General features: G+C 39.3%; 1 protein-coding gene across 4 annotated transcripts in view; it reads left to right on the top strand.

Annotated features, from left to right (window-relative positions):
- Nucleotides 1-22,877, top strand: part of Arpc4 (Actin-related protein 2/3 complex, subunit 4) — a 121,407-nt gene that overhangs the window by 14,896 nt on the left and 83,634 nt on the right. The window contains exon 2 of one of the 4 annotated variants that reach the window (XM_067141165.1): nucleotides 22,251-22,341. The exons of 2 other annotated variants lie outside the window; for them this stretch is intronic. In XM_067141165.1, the coding sequence (XP_066997266.1) occupies nucleotides 22,300-22,341 (42 nt within the window). In that variant the 5' untranslated portion in view covers nucleotides 22,251-22,299. Of the gene's footprint in view, nucleotides 1-21,606; nucleotides 21,686-22,250; nucleotides 22,342-22,877 lie in introns of all 4 variants that reach the window. One more of the 4 variants, XM_067141167.1, reaches the window with a different exon arrangement.

The following is a 22,877-nucleotide window of genomic DNA, read 5'->3' as shown; positions in this document are numbered from 1 at the left end:
TATGAAGCATTGAGTGACATCGTGGTCAGGGTCAACAGCAAGGATAGAATAGTGCTAATGGGCGATTTCAATGCGAGAGTTGGGAATAGAACTGAAGGATACGAAAGGGTGATTGGTAAATGTGGGGAAGATATGGAAGCTAATAGGAATGGGAAGCGTTTGCTGGACTTCTGTGCTAGTATGGGTTTAGCTGTTACGAATACATCCTTCAAGCATAAGGCTATTTACCGCTACACATGGGAGGCTAGGGGTACCAGATCCATAATAGACTATATCTTAACAGACTTCGAATTCAGGAAATCTGTTAGGAATGTACGAGTTTTCTGCGGATTTTTCGATGATACAGACCCTTATCTGATCTGTAGTGAACTAAGTACCTCTAGGCCTAGGGTAGAGAAAATGAAATCTGTCTGCAGACGAATAAGGGTAGAAAATCTCAGGACGAGAACATTAGACGGAAGTACATGGATATGATTAGTGAGAAGTTTCGAACAGTAGACAGTAAGCTGGTTCAGGATATAGAAAGTGAATGGGAGGCATACAGGGATGCTGTAGTAGAAACAGCAAGGGAATGCCTAGGAACAACTGTGTGTAAAGATGGGAAAAGGCGAACATCTTGGTGGAATGATGAAGTGAAAGCAGCTTGTAAACGTAAAAAGAAGGCTTATCAGAAATGGCTCCAAACAAGGGCCGAGGCAGACAGGGAGTTGTACGTGGATGAAAGAAACAGAGCGAAACAAATAGTTGTTGAATGCAAAAAGAAGTCCTGGGAAGATTTTGGTAACAACCTGGAAAGGCTAGGTCAAGCAGCAGGTAAACCTTTCTGGACAGTAATAAAGAATCTTAGGAAGGGAAGGAAAAAGGAAATGAACAGTGTTTTGAGTAATTCAGGTGAACTCATAATAGATCCCAGGGAATCACTGGAGAGGTGGAGGGAATATTTTGAACATCTTCTCAATGTAAAAGGAAATCATCCTGGTGGTGTTGTGAACAGCCAAGCTCATGGGGAGGAGGAAAATGATGTTGGTGAAACTATGCTTGAGGAAGTGGAAAGGATGGTAAATAAACTCCATTGTCATAAGGCAGCAGGAATAGATGAAATTAGACCGGAAATGGTGAAGTATATTGGGAAGGCAGGGGTGGAATGGCTTCATAGAGTAGTAAAATTAGCATGGAGTGTTGGTAAGGTACCTTTCAGATTGGGCAAAAGCAGTAATTGCACCTATCTATAAGCAAGGGAACAGGAAGGATTGCAACAACTATTGAGGTATCTCATTGATTAGTATACCAGGCAAAGTATTCACCGGCATCTTGGAAGGGAGGGTGCGATCAGTCGTTGAGAGGAAGCTGGATGAAAACCAGTGTGGTTTCAGACCACAGAGAGGCTGTCAGGATCAGATTTTCAGTATGCGCCAGGTAATTGAAAAATGCTACGAGAGGAATAAGCAGTTGTATTTATGTTTTGTAGATCTAGAGAAAGCATATGGCAGAGTACCGAGGGAAAAGATGTTCGCCATACTGGGGGACTATGGAATTAAATGTAGATTATTAAAAGCAATCAAAGGCATTTATGTTGACAATTGGGCTTCAGTGAGAATTGATGGTAGAATGAGTTCTTGGTTCAGGGTACTTACAGGGGTTAGACAAGGCTGTAATCTTTCACCTTTGTTGTTCGTAGTTTACATGGACCATCTGCTGAAAGGTATAAAATGGCAGGGTGGGATTCAGTTAGGTGGAAATGTAGAAAGCAGTCTGGCCTATGCTGACGATTTGGTCTTAATGGCAGATTGTGCCGAAAACCTACAGTCTAATATCTTGGAACTAGAAAATAGGTGCAATGAGTATGGTATGAAAATTAGCCTCTCGAAGACTAAATTGATATCAGTAGGTAAGAAATTCAACAGAATTGAATGTCAGATCGGTGATACAAAGCTAGAACAGGTCGATAATTTCAAGTACTTAGGTTGTGTGTTCTCCCAGGATGGTAATATAGTAAGTGAGATTGAATCAAGGTGTCGTAAAGCTAATTCAGTGAGCTTGCAGCTGCGATCAACAGTATTCTGTAAGAAGGAAGTGAGCTCCCAGACGAAACTATCTTTACATCGGTCTGTTTTCAGACCTACTTTGCTTTACAGGAGCAAAAGCTGGGTGGACTCAGGATACCTTATTCATAAGTTAGAAGTAACAGACATGAAAGTAGCAAGAATGATTGCTAGGACAAACAGGTGGGAACAATGGCAGGAGGGTACTCGGAATGATGAGATAAAGGCTAATTTAGGAATGAACTCGATGGATGAAGCTTTACGCATAAACCGGCTTCGGTGATGGGGTCATGTGAGGCGAATGGAGGAGGATAGGTTACCTAGGAGAATAATGGACTCTGCTATGGAGGGTAAAAGAAGTAGAGGTAGACCACGACGACGATGGTTAGACTCGGTTTCTAACGATTTAAAGATAAGAGGTATAGAACTAAATGAGGCCACAACACTAGTTGCAAATCGAGGATTGTGGCAACGTTTTGTAAATTCATAGAGGCTTGCAGACTGAACGCTGAAAGGCATAACAGTCTATAATGATAATGTATGTAAATGATAATGTAATGTATGTTACTGACTTTGGGAGGTCTTTCCTCTGCAATAACTGCAACCAGCAGTCTATGGTCTCCACCAAGGTCTTCACTTGGAATTACCTTAATATCATTGACTTTTTTCCATACATTTTGATCTATCAGAATATAATCTCTTACTGTACCTATTTTATTATCCCAGTTATATCTTGTGATTTTATGGGAGTCCCTTTTCTTGAACCAAGTGTTACTCACTATCAGGTTGTTTCTCATGCATAGATCTAGCATATATTATCCCTGTTCATTTCCGTTTCCCATTCCATGAGGGCCCAGTATGGATTCATATCCTGTTCGTTGTGAGCCAACTTGTGAAATGAGATCACCCATTACAATTAGATTGTCATACTCAGTGTGTTCTTCCAAGTTATTAAGGAAGTTGGCCTTTTCCTCTTTTGAGCATCCTACCTGTGGAGCATAGACTTGGATCACATTGTACTTTTTCCCTCCTAAGTTCACAGATTACTTAATTATCCTTTCACTAACAAACTAAACTTCAGTACAAGCATCTATGTCTTTATGTATTAAAAATCCTACTTCATTCTTAGACTCTACTTCATTTCCAGACCAGTAGAGACTATAGTCCAATCTGATATTCATTTTCCCAGTTTTCGTCCACTTTGTTTCACTCGAGCCCATGATCAGAAGTTTCCTCCTTTCCATGAGGTCGACCGGCTCTTCAGTTTTGTTTGTCAATGTCAGGACATTTAATGTCCCCACTCTGATACTTTGTCTTCGTTTAGTTTGGGTAGCTGGTGTAACATCGGGCTGTAAACCGTCATTCGCACCAAACTGATGTCATCATCGTGAATTCCTGCATCCGAGGCTCGTATTATTCTTGAAAGCAACTTCTTCAGTAATCCCTCTGTTGACCTTGCTGAGCCTAACACAGACGGAGATTTTCTTTCAGGGTTTTCTCCCTTAGCCTTTGGTGTCCAGTCACCTCAACCTACAAGGCAGCAGGTTGTACTCATATTAATCCCTGAATACTGGGCTGTCTCTCCCGCCATCTCCACCGTACCGAAGTCCACCTTCTCCGCTGTAGAAGTCGTTGAGGTCTTCACTCGTAACCCTGAGCTGGGACCCTTACTAGATGTTATACTCCGGGTCAGTGTGCTCTGGGACTCCCTGGGTAGGACTGCCTCTGAAAAGGGTCCCTATCTGCTACCTACAAAAAGGCTCAACTGATGACCTAAATTCAGTCAGAGGTATAGCATTGGAAAAGAATTCATTCAAACTACTAACAACTATCTTAAACGGCTCACTGAAATAGCAGATCCACAACTCCCACAAGAGCAATATGGTTTCAGGACAGGACGCTCCTGTTTAGTGGCAATGGAGGATATACTGAGTGTCATCCATGACAATATTCACATATCAGGGCAGAAGTACTATACGATTTTCATCAACTATAGTAAAGCATTTGACAGTTTGGGCAGAGAAATTCCCTGTAAAATGCTAGATACAATTGGAATTGAAGAAAATATTGCAACACTTCTCAAAATTATAACATCATTAGGATAGACGATTCAGTATCAACATCAGAGGAAATAAGACAAACCAGAGAAGTGTTACAGGGAGATCTTTGGGTCCTCTTCTCTTCAACATTGCCTCTGCTGACATCACAAATATATGTTTTCCAGGGACATCTCTATTCATCTATGCTTATGATATGGCTTTAGCATCATCAAACAAAAATGTCCTTCAAGATTTATTCAGTCTCTTAATAAATTTGCCACACAAAAAATTGTCAACGCCGTCAGATACCTAGGAATGACTCTACAATCAACATCTAAATCATTCCGTATACATACTAAGGGGAGAGCCGTAGCAGCGACCAAGGAAATATTTGATATTAAGAATCTCAGACAATCAAGTTTAAGCACTGCTATAAAACTTATAGAAGTTAAAATTATCCCAGTATTGTCTTATGGCATAGAACTGATCTGGGAAAGCCTCAGTTTATCAGATCTCAGGACATTGGAAAGAGTGAAATCACGATTTTTGAAAATTACACTTGGACTATCAAAATTTGCCCCATCGGGGCTTGCATTTGAACTCGTAAGGGAAACCTGTCTAATGGAGGACCTACGACTGAGATTCTCAATCCCATCAACAGTAAACTGGTCAGAATTACTGGAAGAAAGGAAACAGAAGAGAGAAGAAATATGGCTGGAATTCTACACCACAAGTGCAATGATGGACCAAACATGGATGCAACCTAACCAACCACTTCGCTACATGATCACAAGTTTAGCTGTACATGGCTATCATCACAAAATATGTAGGACTAATTCTGAAAATGTCCACCGTGTGCCTGAATGCATGCCTGAACATGCCACAGCATTGATTAATTTATAACTGTTAGGTTCTTCAGTCTCTTGAAACTAATTTATGAATAAATAATATTTAGAAAATACAGCTGTAAAAGAAAAAATGTCACAACGGATTATGCCGGAAAAAAACCCAACCTAATTAAAATAGAATGACATATTTATTTCTTGAAACAGTGACATTAGATTCTGTCAAATCATGCACTTTTTTAAACTTATGAATTGATTAGTATTATTGAGAAATATAAAATCATTTATGTTAAAACCTGTATCCACTCTTCCAATAATTGTTGAAATGTCGTAGCATAATGAAGTACTCATGTTGTTCTTCTTTTATTTTTGTTGTATTTTAAATTGTTTTGAATGATTTAAGGGATATTTAATGAGCATTACTGATTAAAGAATGATATAATTATTTTAATGAGTTTGAACTGTTGTGCTTTCTTGATATGTGATTTAATTTATATAGTGAAGATTGAAAAGTCTTAGGTGCTTGTGTTTGTTGATCTTTTTGTTACGTCGTGTTCTGATGACGTCATCAGCCCACGTGCAACGGTAATTTATTCCATTACTATTATCACATTTTAGATTGTTGTGGAAATAGTTTAGGTGATATTTCATGAGTATTAGCAAATTAATAAATACTATACTTTTAATGGAGTTTGAAATGTGGTGCTTTACTGAATGCAGATTGATTTAATGAAGCAGAGTGAATAGTGGTCGATCTTTTAGGTGCGTGTAATCATTAAAGTTATTCTGGATTGGCATTTTTCACAATGTGAATTTCTATTGACCCCTGTATGTATGAAGACTTTTTATTATTTTTGATGTGTAATATTGTAAGATCTGTGCTGATGTCTGTGGGGTGGTGGGCATTGTCATATGTGTGTTCATGGTAGGCTGAGTGTTTGTTGGGTCTAATTGTGTTTTTGTGTTCTTTCTACCTGGTGTATGATGGGGGTGGTTATATACACTTCTGTGCAAAACTTTAGGGCGAAAGTAACTTTTGCACGTTGTGTCACTGCCAAGTAACATAGCTCAATGAAACTTGAACCATACATAGGAAGAACTGCTTCAGTATGGTACGGTAGGCAACTGAAAGGAGTATGCAATGAGAAGAACAGAAATGACACTTTTGTATAGAGACTATAAGGTACACGTAAGTCACTGTGACTCGTGATGGTTCGTTGGACATCAGAAAAGAAGGGACTTGGTTCTTAAAATGGTGCATGATCACCAAGGACAGCGATGCATGCTCTGCAACATGTTCCCATACTGGCCACAAGATTGGTGAGGAGTTCTTGTGGTAGGGCGTTCCATTCCTCCACCAGCGTGGTTGAGAACTGCTGGATGGTCATTGGTGCATGTGGACATGTTGCAGTACATCTGCCCAGCCATGTCTCACATGTGCTCAAGGGGATTTAAGTTGGGGAAACAGGCAGGCCAGCCCATTCACCAAATATCCTCTTGTTCCAAAAGCTCCTCCACGTGTGCTGTTCGATGCGGTCGTGCATTGTCATCCATAAAAATGAATTCAGGGCAGAATGCACCCCTGAAAAGACACACATGGGGAAGGAGTACTCTGTTACAACAACGTTGACTGGTTAGTGTACCCCATTCAAAGATTTGGAGGTCGGTACGCCCATGCAACATTATGCCCCTCCATACCATAACACGAGGACCACCAAAATGATCATGTTCGACAATGTTCTGGATGCATTACATGTTCTCACCCCTCGCCAGATGAGGATACGTCTAGAATCACTACTCAGACTAAATCTGCTCTCATCTGAGAATAGAATGCGACCCCACTCCTCATCGGTCCAGAACTGATGCTCTTGGCACCATTGCGCCGATGTGCGAATATCAACGGAACACAATGTAATGGTCGTAGGGCAAACAGACCACCCCCCATGCAGTCGCCGTGCCACTGCGGAGTGTAAGATTGGGTGCCTTGCAGTCCTTTTAATGTGGTTGCAATTGCACCTGCTGTTTGACGTGAGTCTCTTCTTGTCTGTTGCACAATGTAGCAGTCATCTGCTGTTGCAGTTGACCATGGTCGACCCCCTCTGCTTCTTTGGGCAGCAGTGCTTTAGGTTCAGAATGCTCTCCATGCACGTGAAACAATGCTGTGAGCAATACCAAACTCCTGGGCTACACTTGTCACACTTCGTCCTTCCTCCAGTTTCACAATGATTCTTCCCCGTATGAAGTCATCCAAATGTTGTCTCTGGGCCCTGTTGTAATGAATAACACCACCACAGTGCACCGTAGCAGCTCGCTGATTGATTCACACTGTCTTGTCCCGTTCCTTCAGGAGCCTCGTTTTGTGGGGCCAGACCCGTTTGGTGCCATAATCACGCCGACCTCACGCCAGGTTGCTATGCATGAGTGGGAGACCTCTGGCAACGTGTTACTGCAGTTTCATTCATATACACCAAGTGGTTGTTATGTTATATTGCTTTATCTATCTCGTCCTTAAGTTTTGCACAGCAGTGTCTGTGTTTGCATCGTCATCATCATCATCAATAAAGCCTCCTCCACTCCTTTCTGTCCTTCCACTTTTCCTGCTCCATTACTTCCACCACATCCAATCCAGCTTCCCTAATGTCCTTCCATATCTGATCCATCCACCTTCTTTTCGGTCTTCCAACTTGTCTCTTTCCCTTAACTTCTCCTTCCAATACCCTTCTTGCTACCCGTTCCTTTCCCATTCTTTTTACATGTCCGAACTATCCCAGCCTTGCTTTCTTATGTTCTGTACTAATGGGTCTGTATTAAGCTCTTCTCTGATTTTAATATTTTGAATTCTATTACTTCTTGTCTTTTTAACCGATGTTCTTAAAAACATTTCTAGTGCTTGGATCTTACTATCTTGTATCTTATTAGTTACCAGTGTTTCTAGTCCGTATGTTACAATTGGTATGAAATACTGTTTATATGATGTTAATTGTGTTCTCTTGGGTACTTTGTCATCTCATGAAAGCTCTCTGGCTTGATAGTAAAATGTTGTACCTTTACTTAGTCTGTTATTAATTTCAGGGTTGATTTCATTACTTCCATTAATAATGCTACCCAGATATGTAAACCGTTCTACATTCTCTAACCATTCTCTGTCTATGTTCACTTGGCTTCTCTTTTTCTCTTTTCCACAGTGCATGACTACAGTTTTCTTTTTACAATTACCATTCCAAACTCCTTCAGATTTTCATTCCAAATGTCCATTCACCTTTGTACTTCCTTTTCTCCCTTTCCCCAAATCACCACATCATCTGCAAATACCAAAGCATTCACTTCATCACTACTGTTACTCTGTTTTACACATTTTATGATTTCATCCATCAATATAATAAACAATAATGGCGATAGTGCACTTCCTTGCTTGAGACCTTTTTTTTTTGTATAAAATGTTTCAGAGTCACCACTCCCCACTTGTACACTGGTTTTACTCTCGATGATACAACATTTTTATTTGTTAATTAATGATTTTGGTACATTCCTTTTCAGTAGTCATTCCCATACGTGTTTTCTCTTAACTGTATCATAAGCTTTTACCAAATCCAAAAATACGAATATGATTTCCTTGTTCCTTTCCAGATTATCATTCGCACTGTAAATACCAAGTCTATTGTTGATCTATTTGGTCTAAAGCCATATTGTTCTTCCTCTAACAATGTTTCTATTATATTTCTCAGTCTTTTGTCTATGACTTTCTCCATTATTTTTAGCCCATGTGGTAATAGGGTTATACCTCTATAATTTTCACATTTTTTCCTATTTCTTTTTTTGAACAGTGGTACAATGCTTCCTTGTTGCCAACCTTCAGGTGTCCTTTCATCCTTCCATATGGCATTGAGGACTCGGTATAGCCACTGTAGTCCAGTGCTTCCTGCTGCCTTAATCATATCAGCATTTCCACTTGCTTTACCTTTGGTCATTGCTTTCACTGCCCCTTCAAGTTCCAAACATGTTATCGGGTTCTCCGGCCATTACTTCCATTTTCTTATCTCCGTCTTCCTCCGAGCAGTCATCCTCATTATAAAGTTTTTCAAAATTCTTTGCCATCACCTTCTGAAGACCTTTTTTGTCATGTACTATGGATCCATCTTCTCTCTCTAATGCCTTGATTTTTTCTTGATTTTTTTCTTTTTGATTTTATTACTCTGTATAATAGTTTCTGATTTCCTCGACTATCTTGCTCAGTTTTGTTGGTGAACTCTCCCCAGCATTTCTCATTTTCTTCCTTGATACTCCTCTTTACTTGTAGTTTCAATCTTTTGTATTCTACATGTAACCTTTCTATCTTATTCTCCTCCCTCTGATACGTTTTTTGCTTTTCCTTGTCAATTTCATCTTCACTTTGTTTTTTCCTTTTATTTCATTTTTAATTTTGTCTGTCCACCACCGTGTCTCCTTTCCCTTAACCTTTGCTTTTGTTTTTCCGCATACCTCAATTGCTGCTTCCACAAATGTCTGTCTTAAATTGTCCCACTCTTCTTCTCCACTTCGTATTTCCGTGTTAGGCAACTTTTTTGTACAATCTTGGATTGCTCTCATATGTGTGTAATTTGACAGAATGTGATGTTCCTTCAAGAATGAAACATGTTATTCTGTTTTAAGTTGATTCTTTTTCAGGTAGGTATAAGCTGTTATATGTTTTCATTTTCAGGTATTTTCTAAATTTTTTCATTAATTAGTCAACAGACTGAAAAATGACATGCCTGTTTCCAAACAGTTCTAAATATGCGCTATTCCCCCATTCCAGCAATGACTCTAACAGGTGTAGCTCGTAGACAATCGACTATAAGGTGCGTGTTCGTTGGGACTTTTTGCGTTGTACTATCCACTCCACTCCCACAATTCATTTCCACATGTTTGTAAAAAAAACTAGCTTATTGGTTCCACCTAGTCAATACCTATATGTTAATTTACAGTTCAAAGTTGTAAACACATCGTATTAAAACAACAGGACATGTTTCGGCCGCATTAGACGATCTTCAGCTGTCTAGAAATAACTTAAAATTAATTACATATATTACAAGTTACAAAACATGAATAAAATGTACATTCATATGACATACTTATAAATGAAAATAAGTGCATGTTGAAACATCATCAGATGAAAGAGTTTCTTGATGTTGTGTGATGATTTGATGAAGTTGGAATGAGTCTGACATTGAACAGTTTTACGTAATAAATGATGATGATGTAATTTAAAGTTTCTTCTGTTCTTTAAAATTCATTTCACGTAAAAAATATTAACAGCTGATTCATTAAAATCGTGTGGTAGTATTATGTCGTCTTCGGATCGGCCGCAGTATAATAAGCAACTCCCATTTATTGAAAGGAGAATCCTCTCCGGTGTGTACTTGCGGCGATCATCTTACCGTGATACACATCCTTATGGAGTGTGTGGAGCTGGTCGATCTGCACCGTAGGCTAACATTCCCGAGTACCATCTCTCTCATCCTGAGAGATGACGAGCAGACAGTAGACCTCGTCATGCGTTTTGTGAGGGATAGTGGTCTTTTTTATCGTGAGTAATATTGTCCTTTGTCTTAGTATATTTGTGTGAACTGCACTTTTATCCCATTGACTCTATTTTAGTTCGTGTTTGCGTATTTTATTGTGTTATTTTAACTTCTAACATGAATACGTATATATATATATATACTTCCAGGCAATGCCTTATTCCATTATCACCTCTATTTTCTATACTTTTATTAGAAAATAAGGCATTGCGAATTAGATCCACTGATTGTTTTAATCTCGTAATTATTTTTCATCACCATTTATTTTAAACTCTAACCACTGGATACATTTTAAAATTTTAATTATCAAGTCATGTCGTCCATCTCGTACCATCATTGCCGATGACCTTAGATGTCTGGCCTCTTCAAACAACAATCATCAATCAATCATTAAAATTGTTGTTACACTTCATATAAAAACTTCTAAAATGTTACCAATTTACAAATGTAGATTAAATTAATTTATCGTATAGATATAAATATAGAAAAACAAACACAAAACTCACTTTTTACCTATAAGATTCTTCTTTTCCTACATCTTGTTTCCCTAATTTTAATATTCATCTTGGTAATTTTTTTGTTTTCCTTCCTAGATTTCATATCGCGCAACATGACCTGTCGGCAGTTCATTTCCACTCAATTGTCTGGCTGCCATTAAATTAATTTAATCTAGGTTGTAAATTGTAACATACCGAGCTCGATAGCTGCAGCCGCTTAAGTGCGGCCCGTATCTACTATTTGGGAGACAGTAGGTTCGAACCCCACTGTTGGCAGCCCTGAAGATGGTTTTCCGTGGTTTCCCATTTTCACACCAGACAAATGCTGGCTGGGTCTGTACCTTAATTAAGGCCATGGCCGCTTCCTTTCCACTCCTAGCCCTTTCCTGTCCCATCGTCGCCATAAGACCTATCTGTGTCAATGCGACGTAAATAACTAGCAAAAAAAAAAAAGTAACATTTTTGTTGTTTTTATATTAAGTCGGCCGTGCCAACTCCCCCAATTTAAGTGAGAGACTCCGTATTTCTGGTCTTTCCTCCTGCTTTCCTTATCGCAGAGTCTTATCTCCCTATTTTGAGAACAGGTTTAGTATGCCTAATTTTTTTTTAAATTCCAGGCTTTTTCTCATTCTTTAATTATTCTGAGAGAATTGATCTTCAGTGGGCACTGGCAAGACATTTGCAATCAGCTGGTGATGATCTTGAATATGACAGAATCTCTAACGTAATGCTATTTATTTTATCATTTCCACATAACAATGCCGACTGTGAAACTATTTTTAGCATATTTACAAGGACAAAGGCTCAATTCAGATCAATGTTTCCAGAAAACAAATTCAGGAAAAAATTAAACTTTAAAACCCGTTCAACAAGGCCAGTGCTTTGAGCATAAATCTAGTTCAGAAATTTATGAAGAGACCTAAGGCCGTTACAATGAAGAGTCCTGTGTTCTAAAGCTCAGATACATGCGGCATTTCAGTATATATAAATAAATAAGAGAAATTACATAATTGAGTAGTATAATGTGTTAAATATTCTTCAAAGTTACGACATCAATGTGTCATAATATGTGAAAATATATCGCAAAAAGGCTCCCGATTTTTTACTTTTGAAAGTGCAATGACAAATTAAATGAATCCACTGTCATGGCAGGTTCATTCTGATTTCATCACACTACATCAAGCAACTCATTCATCCGATGTTTCGACACGCACTTATTTTTAATTTATAAGTATATCATATGAATGTAAATTTTATTCACGTTTTTTAATATGTAAATTAATTTTAAGTTATTTCTAGACAGCTGAAAATGGCATAGTGTGGCTGAAACATGTCCTATTGTTTTAATATGATGTTTTTACAACTTTGAATTTAAATAAATTTACAGGTATTTACTAGGTGTAATGAATATACTAGTTTTTTAACTTATATAACATTGCTCAATATGGATGCAAAATAAAATTTATTTCACATGTTCGGGAACACCCTGTATCAGTGTTCTCCCCAGAAATTTTCGTTAGCTGGGTGCCAGGAATGAGTAGCCGGGCGGGGAATACTGGGTAAAAAATAAATATGATAAAATTTCAACTTATTCCCCTCGGGCCTTTAAAATAATGTTAGACAGGTAAACATTAACTGCAAAAATGAACTATTTTAGTGTTATCACGAAGAAGACGTAACAGAGTAGTTTGAACTTCTGGAGTTCTACTGCTTGTTCATAATCACTCAGTTGCGGTGGATAGCCAAACGGGTTTGTTACGTCCCACGGAATCTAGTCCTCGCATGCAATTCCATGCTAATCCAGGCACCGCTCGCGCACGACACTACGGGATAAGATGAACTCCGATGTAACTCACGTAATTATGCTGACAATAATGAAGATTTTTCATTGAAATAAACAGTTTTACAGTGTTTACATTTAAATTTGGAACACATAATGACTGAAATATGTGTAGCATCCATAGCTCAGGCGGCAGCGCGCCGGCCTCTCACCGCTGGGTTCCATGATTCAAATCCCGGTCACTCCACGTGAGATTTGTTGGACAAAACGGAGGCGGGTCAGGTTTTTCTCTCCCGGGCGAGTTGGCCGTGCGCGTAGAGGCGCGCGGCTGTGAGCTTGCATCCGGGAGATAGTAGGTTCGAATCCCACTGTCGGCAGCCCTGAAGATGGTTTTCCGTGGTTTCCCATTTTCACACCAGGCAAATGCTGGGGCTGTACCTTAATTAAGGCCACGGCCGCTTCCTTCCAACTCCTAGGCCTTTCCTATCCCATCGTCGCCATAAGACCTATCTGTGTCAGTGCGACATAAAGCCCCTAGCAAACAAAAAAGTTTTTCTCCAGATACTACAGTTTTCCATCATCCTTCATTCAAGCAACACTCTCCATTATCATTTCATCAGTCAGTAATCATTGCCCCAGAGGGGTGCAACAGGCTTCGGCAGCCGGCACAATTCCTATCCTAGCCGCAAGATGGGGCTTCATTCATTCCATCCCTGACCCGGTCACTGACTGGAAAACAGATTGTAGGTTTTCAATGACTGAAGTATGTACCTATTAATATTACGTAAACCGAGCGAGAGTTAGGAGCGCGCAGCTGTGAGCTTGCATTCGGGAAATAGTGGGTTCGAACCCCACTGTCGGCAGCACTGAAGATGGTTTGCTGTCATTTCCCATTTTCACACCAGGTAAATGCTGCGGGTATACCTTAATTAAGGCCACGGACGCTTTCTTTCCATTCCTAGCACTTTCCCATCTCATCGTCGCCATAAGACCTATCAGTGTCGGTGCAACGTAAAGCAACTTGAAATATTATGTAACTAGCAGATATCTAGGTTAGGATAACCGGGTGGTCAGTGAAAATGGATGGGTGGTGCGCCCATTAGAAGGGTCTTTGGGAGAACACTGCCTGTATTATACATACCACACACTCTCTTTCGCATGAAATTCCTGTAATCAGTAGACAAAGACCATTTTGATGGTTGAAGTGACGCTGCTAAAATCTGAGCATGAATGTTACAATTATACAAGACTAGCTGGCAAGCTTTGCTCGTTTGGGAACAGTTATGAATTTAAGGCAATAGGCTACTTTCATTTGAGGGTTTTCCTCCTGTTGTCTACATGAGAAGATTTTGTTGTGATGTAACACGCAAAAGGGCAACGTAGAGCTGTCCGTGTGAGAAATATTATCCACTGAGATGAACTCTAGCCATGCTAAGTGTCTGACCCTGTACTGCTTTTATTGTCATACCAGAGCAGACTCTTACTGGGTATTGGGTTTGTTTGAAATCAAAAGGCAACTCTGATCTTTCTTGGAATTCTTGGCTAATTAAAACTGTTTCTCTTGTGCCACAGCCAGTTAAAATAGTATCTTCAATCAAATAGTTTTTCAAAATTTTCTCTACCAATTGCCTCCCATTGCATATCTTTGGTGGTTGTAGATTACCTAACAATGTAATAGGTACTCCCAATTTCAAAATCAGCTTTTGTGATAGCAAGCTGGAAGGATGTAAAAAATTTACAAATTCTGTAGGGTGAACAGTTCCTTCACTATTTTCTACTGTGTAATAAACTTGACCCAGGGAACTGAATTTGGAGAACACTAAATCATTATCATTCACAACTTGTTCGTTTGTTGGAGATAATATTAATCTTTCTTTAAAGCATGAAACAGACTTGTTAGATACATCGTGGATTTTGGGATAAACACTATCAATTAGTTTGTGAATGCCGCTTGCTTCTTCTTCTTCTGCCGCTTTTCCCACACCTGTGTGGTTGCGGGTGCAGCTGTGTTGCACATATAGATTTGGTCCTGTTCTACGACCGGATGCCCTTCTTGATGCAACCCTATGTGGAGGGATGTAATCACTATTATGTGTTGCTTTGGTGGTTGGTAGTGTTGTGTGTTGTCTGAATGCGAAGAGGAGAGTGTTGGGACAAACACAAACACCTAGTCCCCGAGCTAGAAGAATTAATCGGTCCTGATTAAAATCCCGGATCCGGTCGGGAATCGAACCCAGGACTCTCTGAAGGCCTGAATGCTGACCATTCAGCCAAGGAGTCGGACTGTGATTGTTGCTTACTGAAACACATAAATTAGGATTGAGTGTAATTTTTCCTTCATTCTTTGATAATTCTCCATTTCTGACTTCAATTAACATATCAGCAAAAAGAGTGTTATCTCCTGAAGATAGAAGTACTCGCATACTACTTTTGTGTGCCAATTTTGTTATATTTGGCCAGATGTAAAATCTCTTTATTGGAATGTTCACTTTGTCACCTCTCATTCCTCTCGTAACAAATGACAAGATTTGCCAAAATCTCTGGCTAACAAAATTGTGCAGCCACCATTCTGTGGGTTCGTATTCCTTAGATCATGCATGGTCCTGTCTTAGAGCCTCAACCAAAGTTTTGTGCAATATTATTGCCTCATCCCATACTACTAATGAGCTATTTTGGATTAAATGTCAGTGTTACTTCGTTTTGAAATATTCCATATGCTTGCATCATTACAGAATTACTGCTTATTTTCAGAGGAAGTTTAGACTGTGTGTGGCATGTGCCATTCTTCCCCCTTTCAAAAGACTGGCTGCAGTTCCAGTTGATGTGATGGCAAGAGCAATATTACCACCGGATCGCACTTCGGGGAGCAACAAATTAATCAAAAATGTTTTGCTTGTGTCTCCAGGGGCATCTAGGCGAAACATTGTTAAACCCTCTTTTTGTTATGCTAGATATTTTGGTGTCATTAACTTTTTTTTATTTATCAGAGTTCAGACAGTGTTCTTGGTCAGCGGCTGTTCATTGTTTGGCTGTTAAGTTATTCTTATCTGGGGAGACGAAGTCCATACTCTTTGACAGATTTTCTTGCAAGGGATTAGACTATTCTATTCACTCACTCAGTCCTTCGTCAAACACATTTTGGTTGTAATTTAATTCTTCTTATGCTAGCTGTCTCCATTTTTAGTTCAGTGTATCTTCTGACACACTTTCCTGGTGATTATTTCAAAGACCCTATAGACTAAGAATTTTGTATAAGATAAGAATGGAAAACAAATATCGAAGTGATCTTGCTGAACTGCATAGTGCAGCTTCTGATAATGTGTTTCCCCAGTGAGAACGATCATCCACCAATCCCTTGACTCTTGAAATGTGTCTTATGTTATTCCTTCCACAGTTCTTAAATATTGAAAAAAGTAGGACTTTTATCCACATGAAGTAACATCCTTAGATGAAAACATTAGTTGTTGGAATGGACTACTGTGACCATATTAATAAGTGTAGCCAAGTCAGTGCTACTGCCATGTTCCTTCCAACCATTCCAAGAGCTGATTGTATCATGTCATGGTTAGGGTAAAGAAAGTATGAATTAATTAAAAAGAAGCCCATAGAATCTGCTCGTTTCTATTACATATTTATTACTTGACGAAGCATGAACATTATGACACTAGCAGACACATGTAATAATATCCAGGTTATCTGTTAGGTTGACAACATGTTTGCACAGGTTGCATGATCTATTAACTGATTCTACTGTGGGCTGCTTGCATTTATTATGCATCATTCTCTCTCTGCCCAAACCTTCTGTTACACTCATTCCTTGTACAACAGTGGTGGAATGCTTGTTGTTGACACCGATGCTTGTGATTGAAGTGAAATTTAAGATATAAGTGATCCATGAAGTGTCACAGGTGACAATAAGAAAGGAGTATCTCAAATTGCTGGAGGTGGCAAGTTCTCTCAGAAGTATTAAAAGTGAGTGCCCAAATTACATCAATGTACATACCATTTTGAGTTTGTAATAAGTAGATGAATACTAATAAATAAAATCATGAATAAAAATATATAAATAAAATTACTCAAAAACTTAATAAAATTAATAAACATAATTAACCGAAATGTCCGTAGTATGGGCGCCAGAGTTCACCAGAATGGATCCCTCGAATTTAGATAAGAGCATGATAAACTGTATATCCCAGGGCGTGTACATAATGCTGTGTACTGGTACATCTGCTGCAGGCCTTACCTAACCTCCTGAAAACGACTAATTAGGTAGGAACTGCACCTAGGTTCATCAATAACACTGATTCTAAAATAGCTAACTATATTCTTAACAAATTCCGTGCATGAGCACCTCATCAACATACATTATACATATAATACACACATAAAATATTGCTGGAAGACTCCATATTTACAACAACAACAACAATAATGAAAATCGTGGGAAAACGAAAGCGAGAACTAAGCTACCATTTTTAGATAGTTCGATGAACAATGTACATGTATGAAGATAAATACCCTTCACTGCCTCTATATCAATTCGACTTACTGATTCTCATAATCGGCAGTTATCACATCACACAGATACTGTACCTTGTACTACTGTGTTCACATATTTTAACACTTGTTGTAAAGATATATACACACGTCTGTCGATCCTCAACATAAATTATGGAAGGTCTGAGATAGCTTTCACCAACATATAATGCTAGGCTGCCACAAGTGCTACAATACTTAATGCGCAAGCACTCTCCACAATCGGCCACTTTCCACGAACATAACAAGACTATGCTCCACGAACGTTTGAAGTCCAGTCCATTGCAGCCGTGTCACTCCAGTACCGTGTATCAGCACCACTTCCTTCCTGTACAGTGCGTCAGTTGTAGTTCTCTTATACAGTGTCACTGGTTGTAGTTATCTTCCTTCTCGTTCCTTTACAATCACCTCGGTTGCCGCCGTATGATCAACCTTTATAGACATCAACATCCCCCTCCTCTCAGATGATACGTCTGGATTGGTCCTTGCCCACCAATCATGAGTGATCTCTAGTCAAGACCCAGCCCTGAACTCATACTTGGTCTCAAGACAATAACAAACGCTCGGGTATATCATATGAGTCATACGAACTTCCCTAATACAACAACAAGCTCTTCTCTTCAGGCTGGGATATATTCATGACTCGTGGAATCTCCCAACACAAGTACATCACAACAAACACTGGGGTAGCCACATGACTCATCCAAATTACCAGAGTTATTAAAGCAATGTTTTCCCACTCGTGCAAAACAAATTACTCATACTACCTATAGGATACCTTCCAGCTTACCAATATAAATGGCAAAATATACAAATGAAATACTGATAATAATAATAATAATAATAATAATAATAATAAATCGAATACTGACAATAATATCTCTAACTTCTACATATAATTCAGGGGTGTGATATATGTACTATCACAAGTTATGCATTCAAAGTTAAGCAGGTACACTTTGACAAAATTCCCCATGTTATTTTGTGCCCTTCACTTTAATATATGTAATTGGTCAAAAGAATTCTGGTCACCTTAGTGTATCAAACACAATTTAAATTACAGGTGCATGTGTTGTCACACATTTGCTGCTTAAAACTGTTTTACTTTTCTTTCTTCTCAAATCAATTTTTATCCTAAATACAATTCTTGGAATTGCAGATATTTCATTCCTTACTTTGGGTATCAAAAACTTTGTCAATAGACTTGCTTTGACTGGGCGAGTTGGCTGTGTGTGGCTTGGGGCACGCAGCTGTGAGCTTGCATCCGAGAGATAGTGGGTTTGAAACCCACTGTCGGCAACCTTGAATATGATTTTCCGTGGTTTCCCATTTTCTCACCAGGAAAATGCTGGGGCTGTACCTTAATTAAGACCACAGCCGCTTTCTTCCCACTCCTAGCCCTTTCCTATCCCATCGTCACCATAACACCTATCTGTGTCATTGCGACATAAAGCGGCTTGTATAAAAATCCTTGCTTTGTGGCTTCAATATATCAATATAGAAAGAAAACAATTCTTCAATTTCTGATACAAACTGAAACATAAACTCGTTTACATACCATAATATGCTCCCTTTGAAACATTTAATTCAAGATAGTCTCTCATAAGGTAAGCCAGAGGGCTTTAAACATTCGTCACTGTGCATAGAATTCTGCCTGACGTTCTTAATTGGATAACCCAGCAAACAATACAGATAATTCTTTTTATTTACTGGGGATCAAGCTTAAGCTTGTTTTGCTGAAATTTTGAAATATTTCAGATTCTTGCACTTTCTGCTGAATCTCTAATTGTTTAGCACAATACCTTCATGATAAATCTTTTCTCTAGCCTGTTGGTACAGCCGTATGTACAACTTGACATTTTCACCTACTCTACAAACTGCGATCTAGGGGCCGGTGACCTAGATGTTAGGCCCCTCTAAACAACAGGCATCATCATCAAACTGCGATCATTAAAGTAACATGTTTACCTTACAGTGCTAGGGAGGAATACTGTGGTTTGAGCGCAACTTCAGGCATGGCCTATCAGAGATTCAACCAATGTAGCTGCACTGTATCAATATGTTCACCATAGGGTGGACTACAGACACTCAGCTAAGCGTATCTTTTCTTTTAATGTCATAGTAAGCCTCAACCAGCATACCTTGTTTCCTGCATTGATATTTCCTGCTACTTAGATTTCAAGTATAACAACTTGGAACTTTGTCATAAGCAAGATTCTTTGCAAAATTGTCTCCTGCACATAATTTAAAAAATGCTGTTAGCTTTGTATCACAAGGATTTTTGCATTATTTTCAGTGAAAGAGATGTGATGAACATTTTCTAAATGGACCGCAAGGTGAGTGATTGTAGGTGCTCATTCATGTACATTGAATGATAAAATCTGTGACACTGCCTTGGAGTTGCAAATACATCTTCCAAGTTTATATTGTTGGAACCTCATAAGTAGATTGAATGCCGAAAGTGGCCTGATTGCAGCCATTACTTGTGTTAGTGCAAGTTGCGATCGCAGTTACAAAAAGTTTTGGTTTGCATGTAAGAGAGTTGCTTGTATATTACAAATATGGGCACAATATTTGCCATTGACAGTTACATTGCACTTCACAATCATGCGTATATTCAGTCACCGAGTTAAGAAAATGTGTCTTTGGTAGCTCTTGGCAAAAGATTATGCGGATGAACATGTCCACAGAGTATAAAGTGCCGGAAACAGACTTGTTTATCACAGTAGGAGCACTTCATGAATGCAGGCATTAAGCTGTCTTCCGAGTCACACTGCTTTTGAACATCAAAAATATATTTGGGCAGTGTTTAAATCTCTCTGGTCTGTAGTCATCATATCTAGCTACAGTCCAGCAGTACCAAACAAAGTCTGCGAAGACTGGAGAACAGAACAGACTGTGTAGAATACACATCAGCAACGAAATTGAATCCCTCGACGATGGTGCGAACTGATAGTCGTTAAGGATACTGTGATATTTAATCTGCTTCAGCACCACCTTGAACTGTTGTGAGGTTGGATAGCATCGATATGAGTTCTGTCACGATACGTCCCGAGTGAATCAACCAGAAGAAGAGATTCCTTTGCTGCATGTGGGAAGTAGACATCTTGAAAGAATTGCGTCAGGATTTGTTTTGTGATTAGGCCGGACTTTCAGGTAACTTGAATCTGATTTTGCGGTTTGAGCATATGTTGCACTACTCGCAGTTCAAACTGACTTATAGGTTCCAGGTAAATGACCAGCGTCTTTGGAAACATATATTCACTTGCCGACGTAATGGGTTGGATGGTGTAAGAATGAGTTGTTGCATGATCACTCCGCACCAAACTTCTTACCGACTTCTCTCCCTGCCGGGCTGAGTGGCTCAGACGGTTAAGGCGCTGGCCTTCTGACCCTAACTTGGCAGGTTCGATCCTGGCTCAGTACGGTGGTATTTGAAGGTGCTCAAATACGTCAGCCTCGTGTCGGTAGATTTACTGGCACGTAAAAGAACTCCTGCGGGACTAAATTCCGGCACCTTGGCGTCTCCGTAAACCGTAAAAGAGTAGTTAGTGGGACATAAAACAAATAACATTATTATTATTACTTCTCTCCCTTGAAATTCAGAGTTTGCGATGAGTTAAGTTATCTCCGTATTTCACTTTGATCAATATTATAAATCTGTATATGTTCCGTGGTGTTCATTAAGGACGTTACCTCATTGTGAAATTTGTCACATTTCTCATTCACGTCACCATCTGTATGCCAGGTTTTAATGGTTACACATTTTGTTATTGTTTGTGAGCCAAGATGGCAAATTCTCTCCCTTGAAATTCAGAGATTGTGATGAGTTAAGTTCTCTCCGTATCCCACTTTGATCGATGTTTTAAATCTGTATGTGTTCCATGGTGTTCATTAAGGACGTTACCTCATTGTGAAATTTGTCACATTTTTCATTCACGTCACCATCTGTATGCCAGGTTTTAATGATTACACATTTTGTTATTGCCCGTGAGCCAAGATGGTGCCTCTGTTTAAACCTTGCAATCCATTCATGGATAGATCCAATGAATCGAGTCAGTCCTATTTGTTGGGCCTTTTCCAAACCTCAAGCACGAATATCGCTGTCAGTGAACATTAGCGCCTAGAATAGTTCTCGTCAACCTGAATTTTTCAGCTACACAATTGTCAAGCACGTGAAGTTTTGAGCGCTGGCCTTCCTCCCCTTTCTCTACCACGTGACGTAAATATCATAGATGATGTATGTCTTGCACCATACAATATCGTTTCTGTACTGTATTGAAGCTTAATATTTTACTTTTCCCAGAATCCTGGAATGCAGTTATCTCCTTTGCCTTTTCAAAAGATATATCACCTCACTTCTTCCTCTTCGGTGGAATTGACAGGTAAGTAGACGACTGGCTTCCATCCCTTTTTTTTTTTTTTTTTTTTTTTTTTTTAGAATTTGCTTTAAATCGCACCGACACAGATAGGTTTTATGGTGACGACGGGATAGGAAAGGGCTAGGAGTGGGAAGGAAGCGACTGTGGCCTTAATTAAGGTACAGCTCCAGCATTTGCCTGGTGTGAAAATGGGAAACCACAGAAAACCATCTTCAGGGCTGCCGACAGTAGGGTTTGAACCCGCTATCTCCCGGATGCAAGCTCACAGCTGCGCGCCCCTAACCCCACGGCCAACTTGCCCGGTTTGTCACTTCTTAACAACTCTTCTTCACTGTCAGATTCTGGATCATCCATAATTTTTTCACAATCGGACAAGTTTTCTTCTTCGTATTCGTGTTCTTCAATATAGTCTGTTTTTTTTAAATAATGTATATTATTACCATTGGTTGCCACTGTTTCATCTATCACATTGATTATGAATGTAGCTGCATTTCTCTCCTTTACTGTAATTTCTATGATCTTCTTTTGTGTCTGTAATGGCTAATGATCATGCTCACTATATTTGCAGGATTCATTATCGCGCGATTACGTTGACAGTGAGAGTAACATAACTCTCTATGAAATGTGTAACACCACAAGTGGACGGATTAACTGCCGAGGTTTGTGCATCACAGATTGAGGTCACTATTATGCTGGTTTCCTTGCTCTTATGTGTCATGTCTGTCTGGTTCCCCTAGATGTTGCATCAGACACTTCGTCAGGTAACCTTTGGTACGGCGCTATGTGTGTCAACCATAGGATACACTGCAAATAATTACATTAGCTAGAGAATTTTTTTTTTATGGTAACTAAAGTTACTAAAGTCACTTTATTGTGTTAGGTATAGTCCATTGTAAGTGGACTCCCTGTGGGTGAGCGGATGCCCTTCGTGGCCCTTGTCTTTCTTGATCCTTTACTTTATTTTTCGAAGTGACGGATCCCTTCTTTTTCTTTTTTCTCTCTCTATCCCCTGTGGGTGGGGGATGCAGATGAAGAATACACCCACGGTATCCCCTGCCTGTCGTAAGGGGCGACCAAGGGATGATTGAATTAGAACCATGAAACTACTTGTAATTAGTACCATCACCCGGGGAAAGCCATGGGTCGCCTTTACTTCCGAATAGTACCACTAAGATAGGAACACAATAGGTTTGTG

This window comes from Anabrus simplex, chromosome 2 (genome assembly GCF_040414725.1).
Source record: "Anabrus simplex isolate iqAnaSimp1 chromosome 2, ASM4041472v1, whole genome shotgun sequence".
Taxonomy (NCBI): domain Eukaryota; kingdom Metazoa; phylum Arthropoda; class Insecta; order Orthoptera; family Tettigoniidae; genus Anabrus; species Anabrus simplex.
Note: the sequence above shows the minus strand (reverse complement) of the source record. Positions and strands in the feature narration are given on the sequence as shown.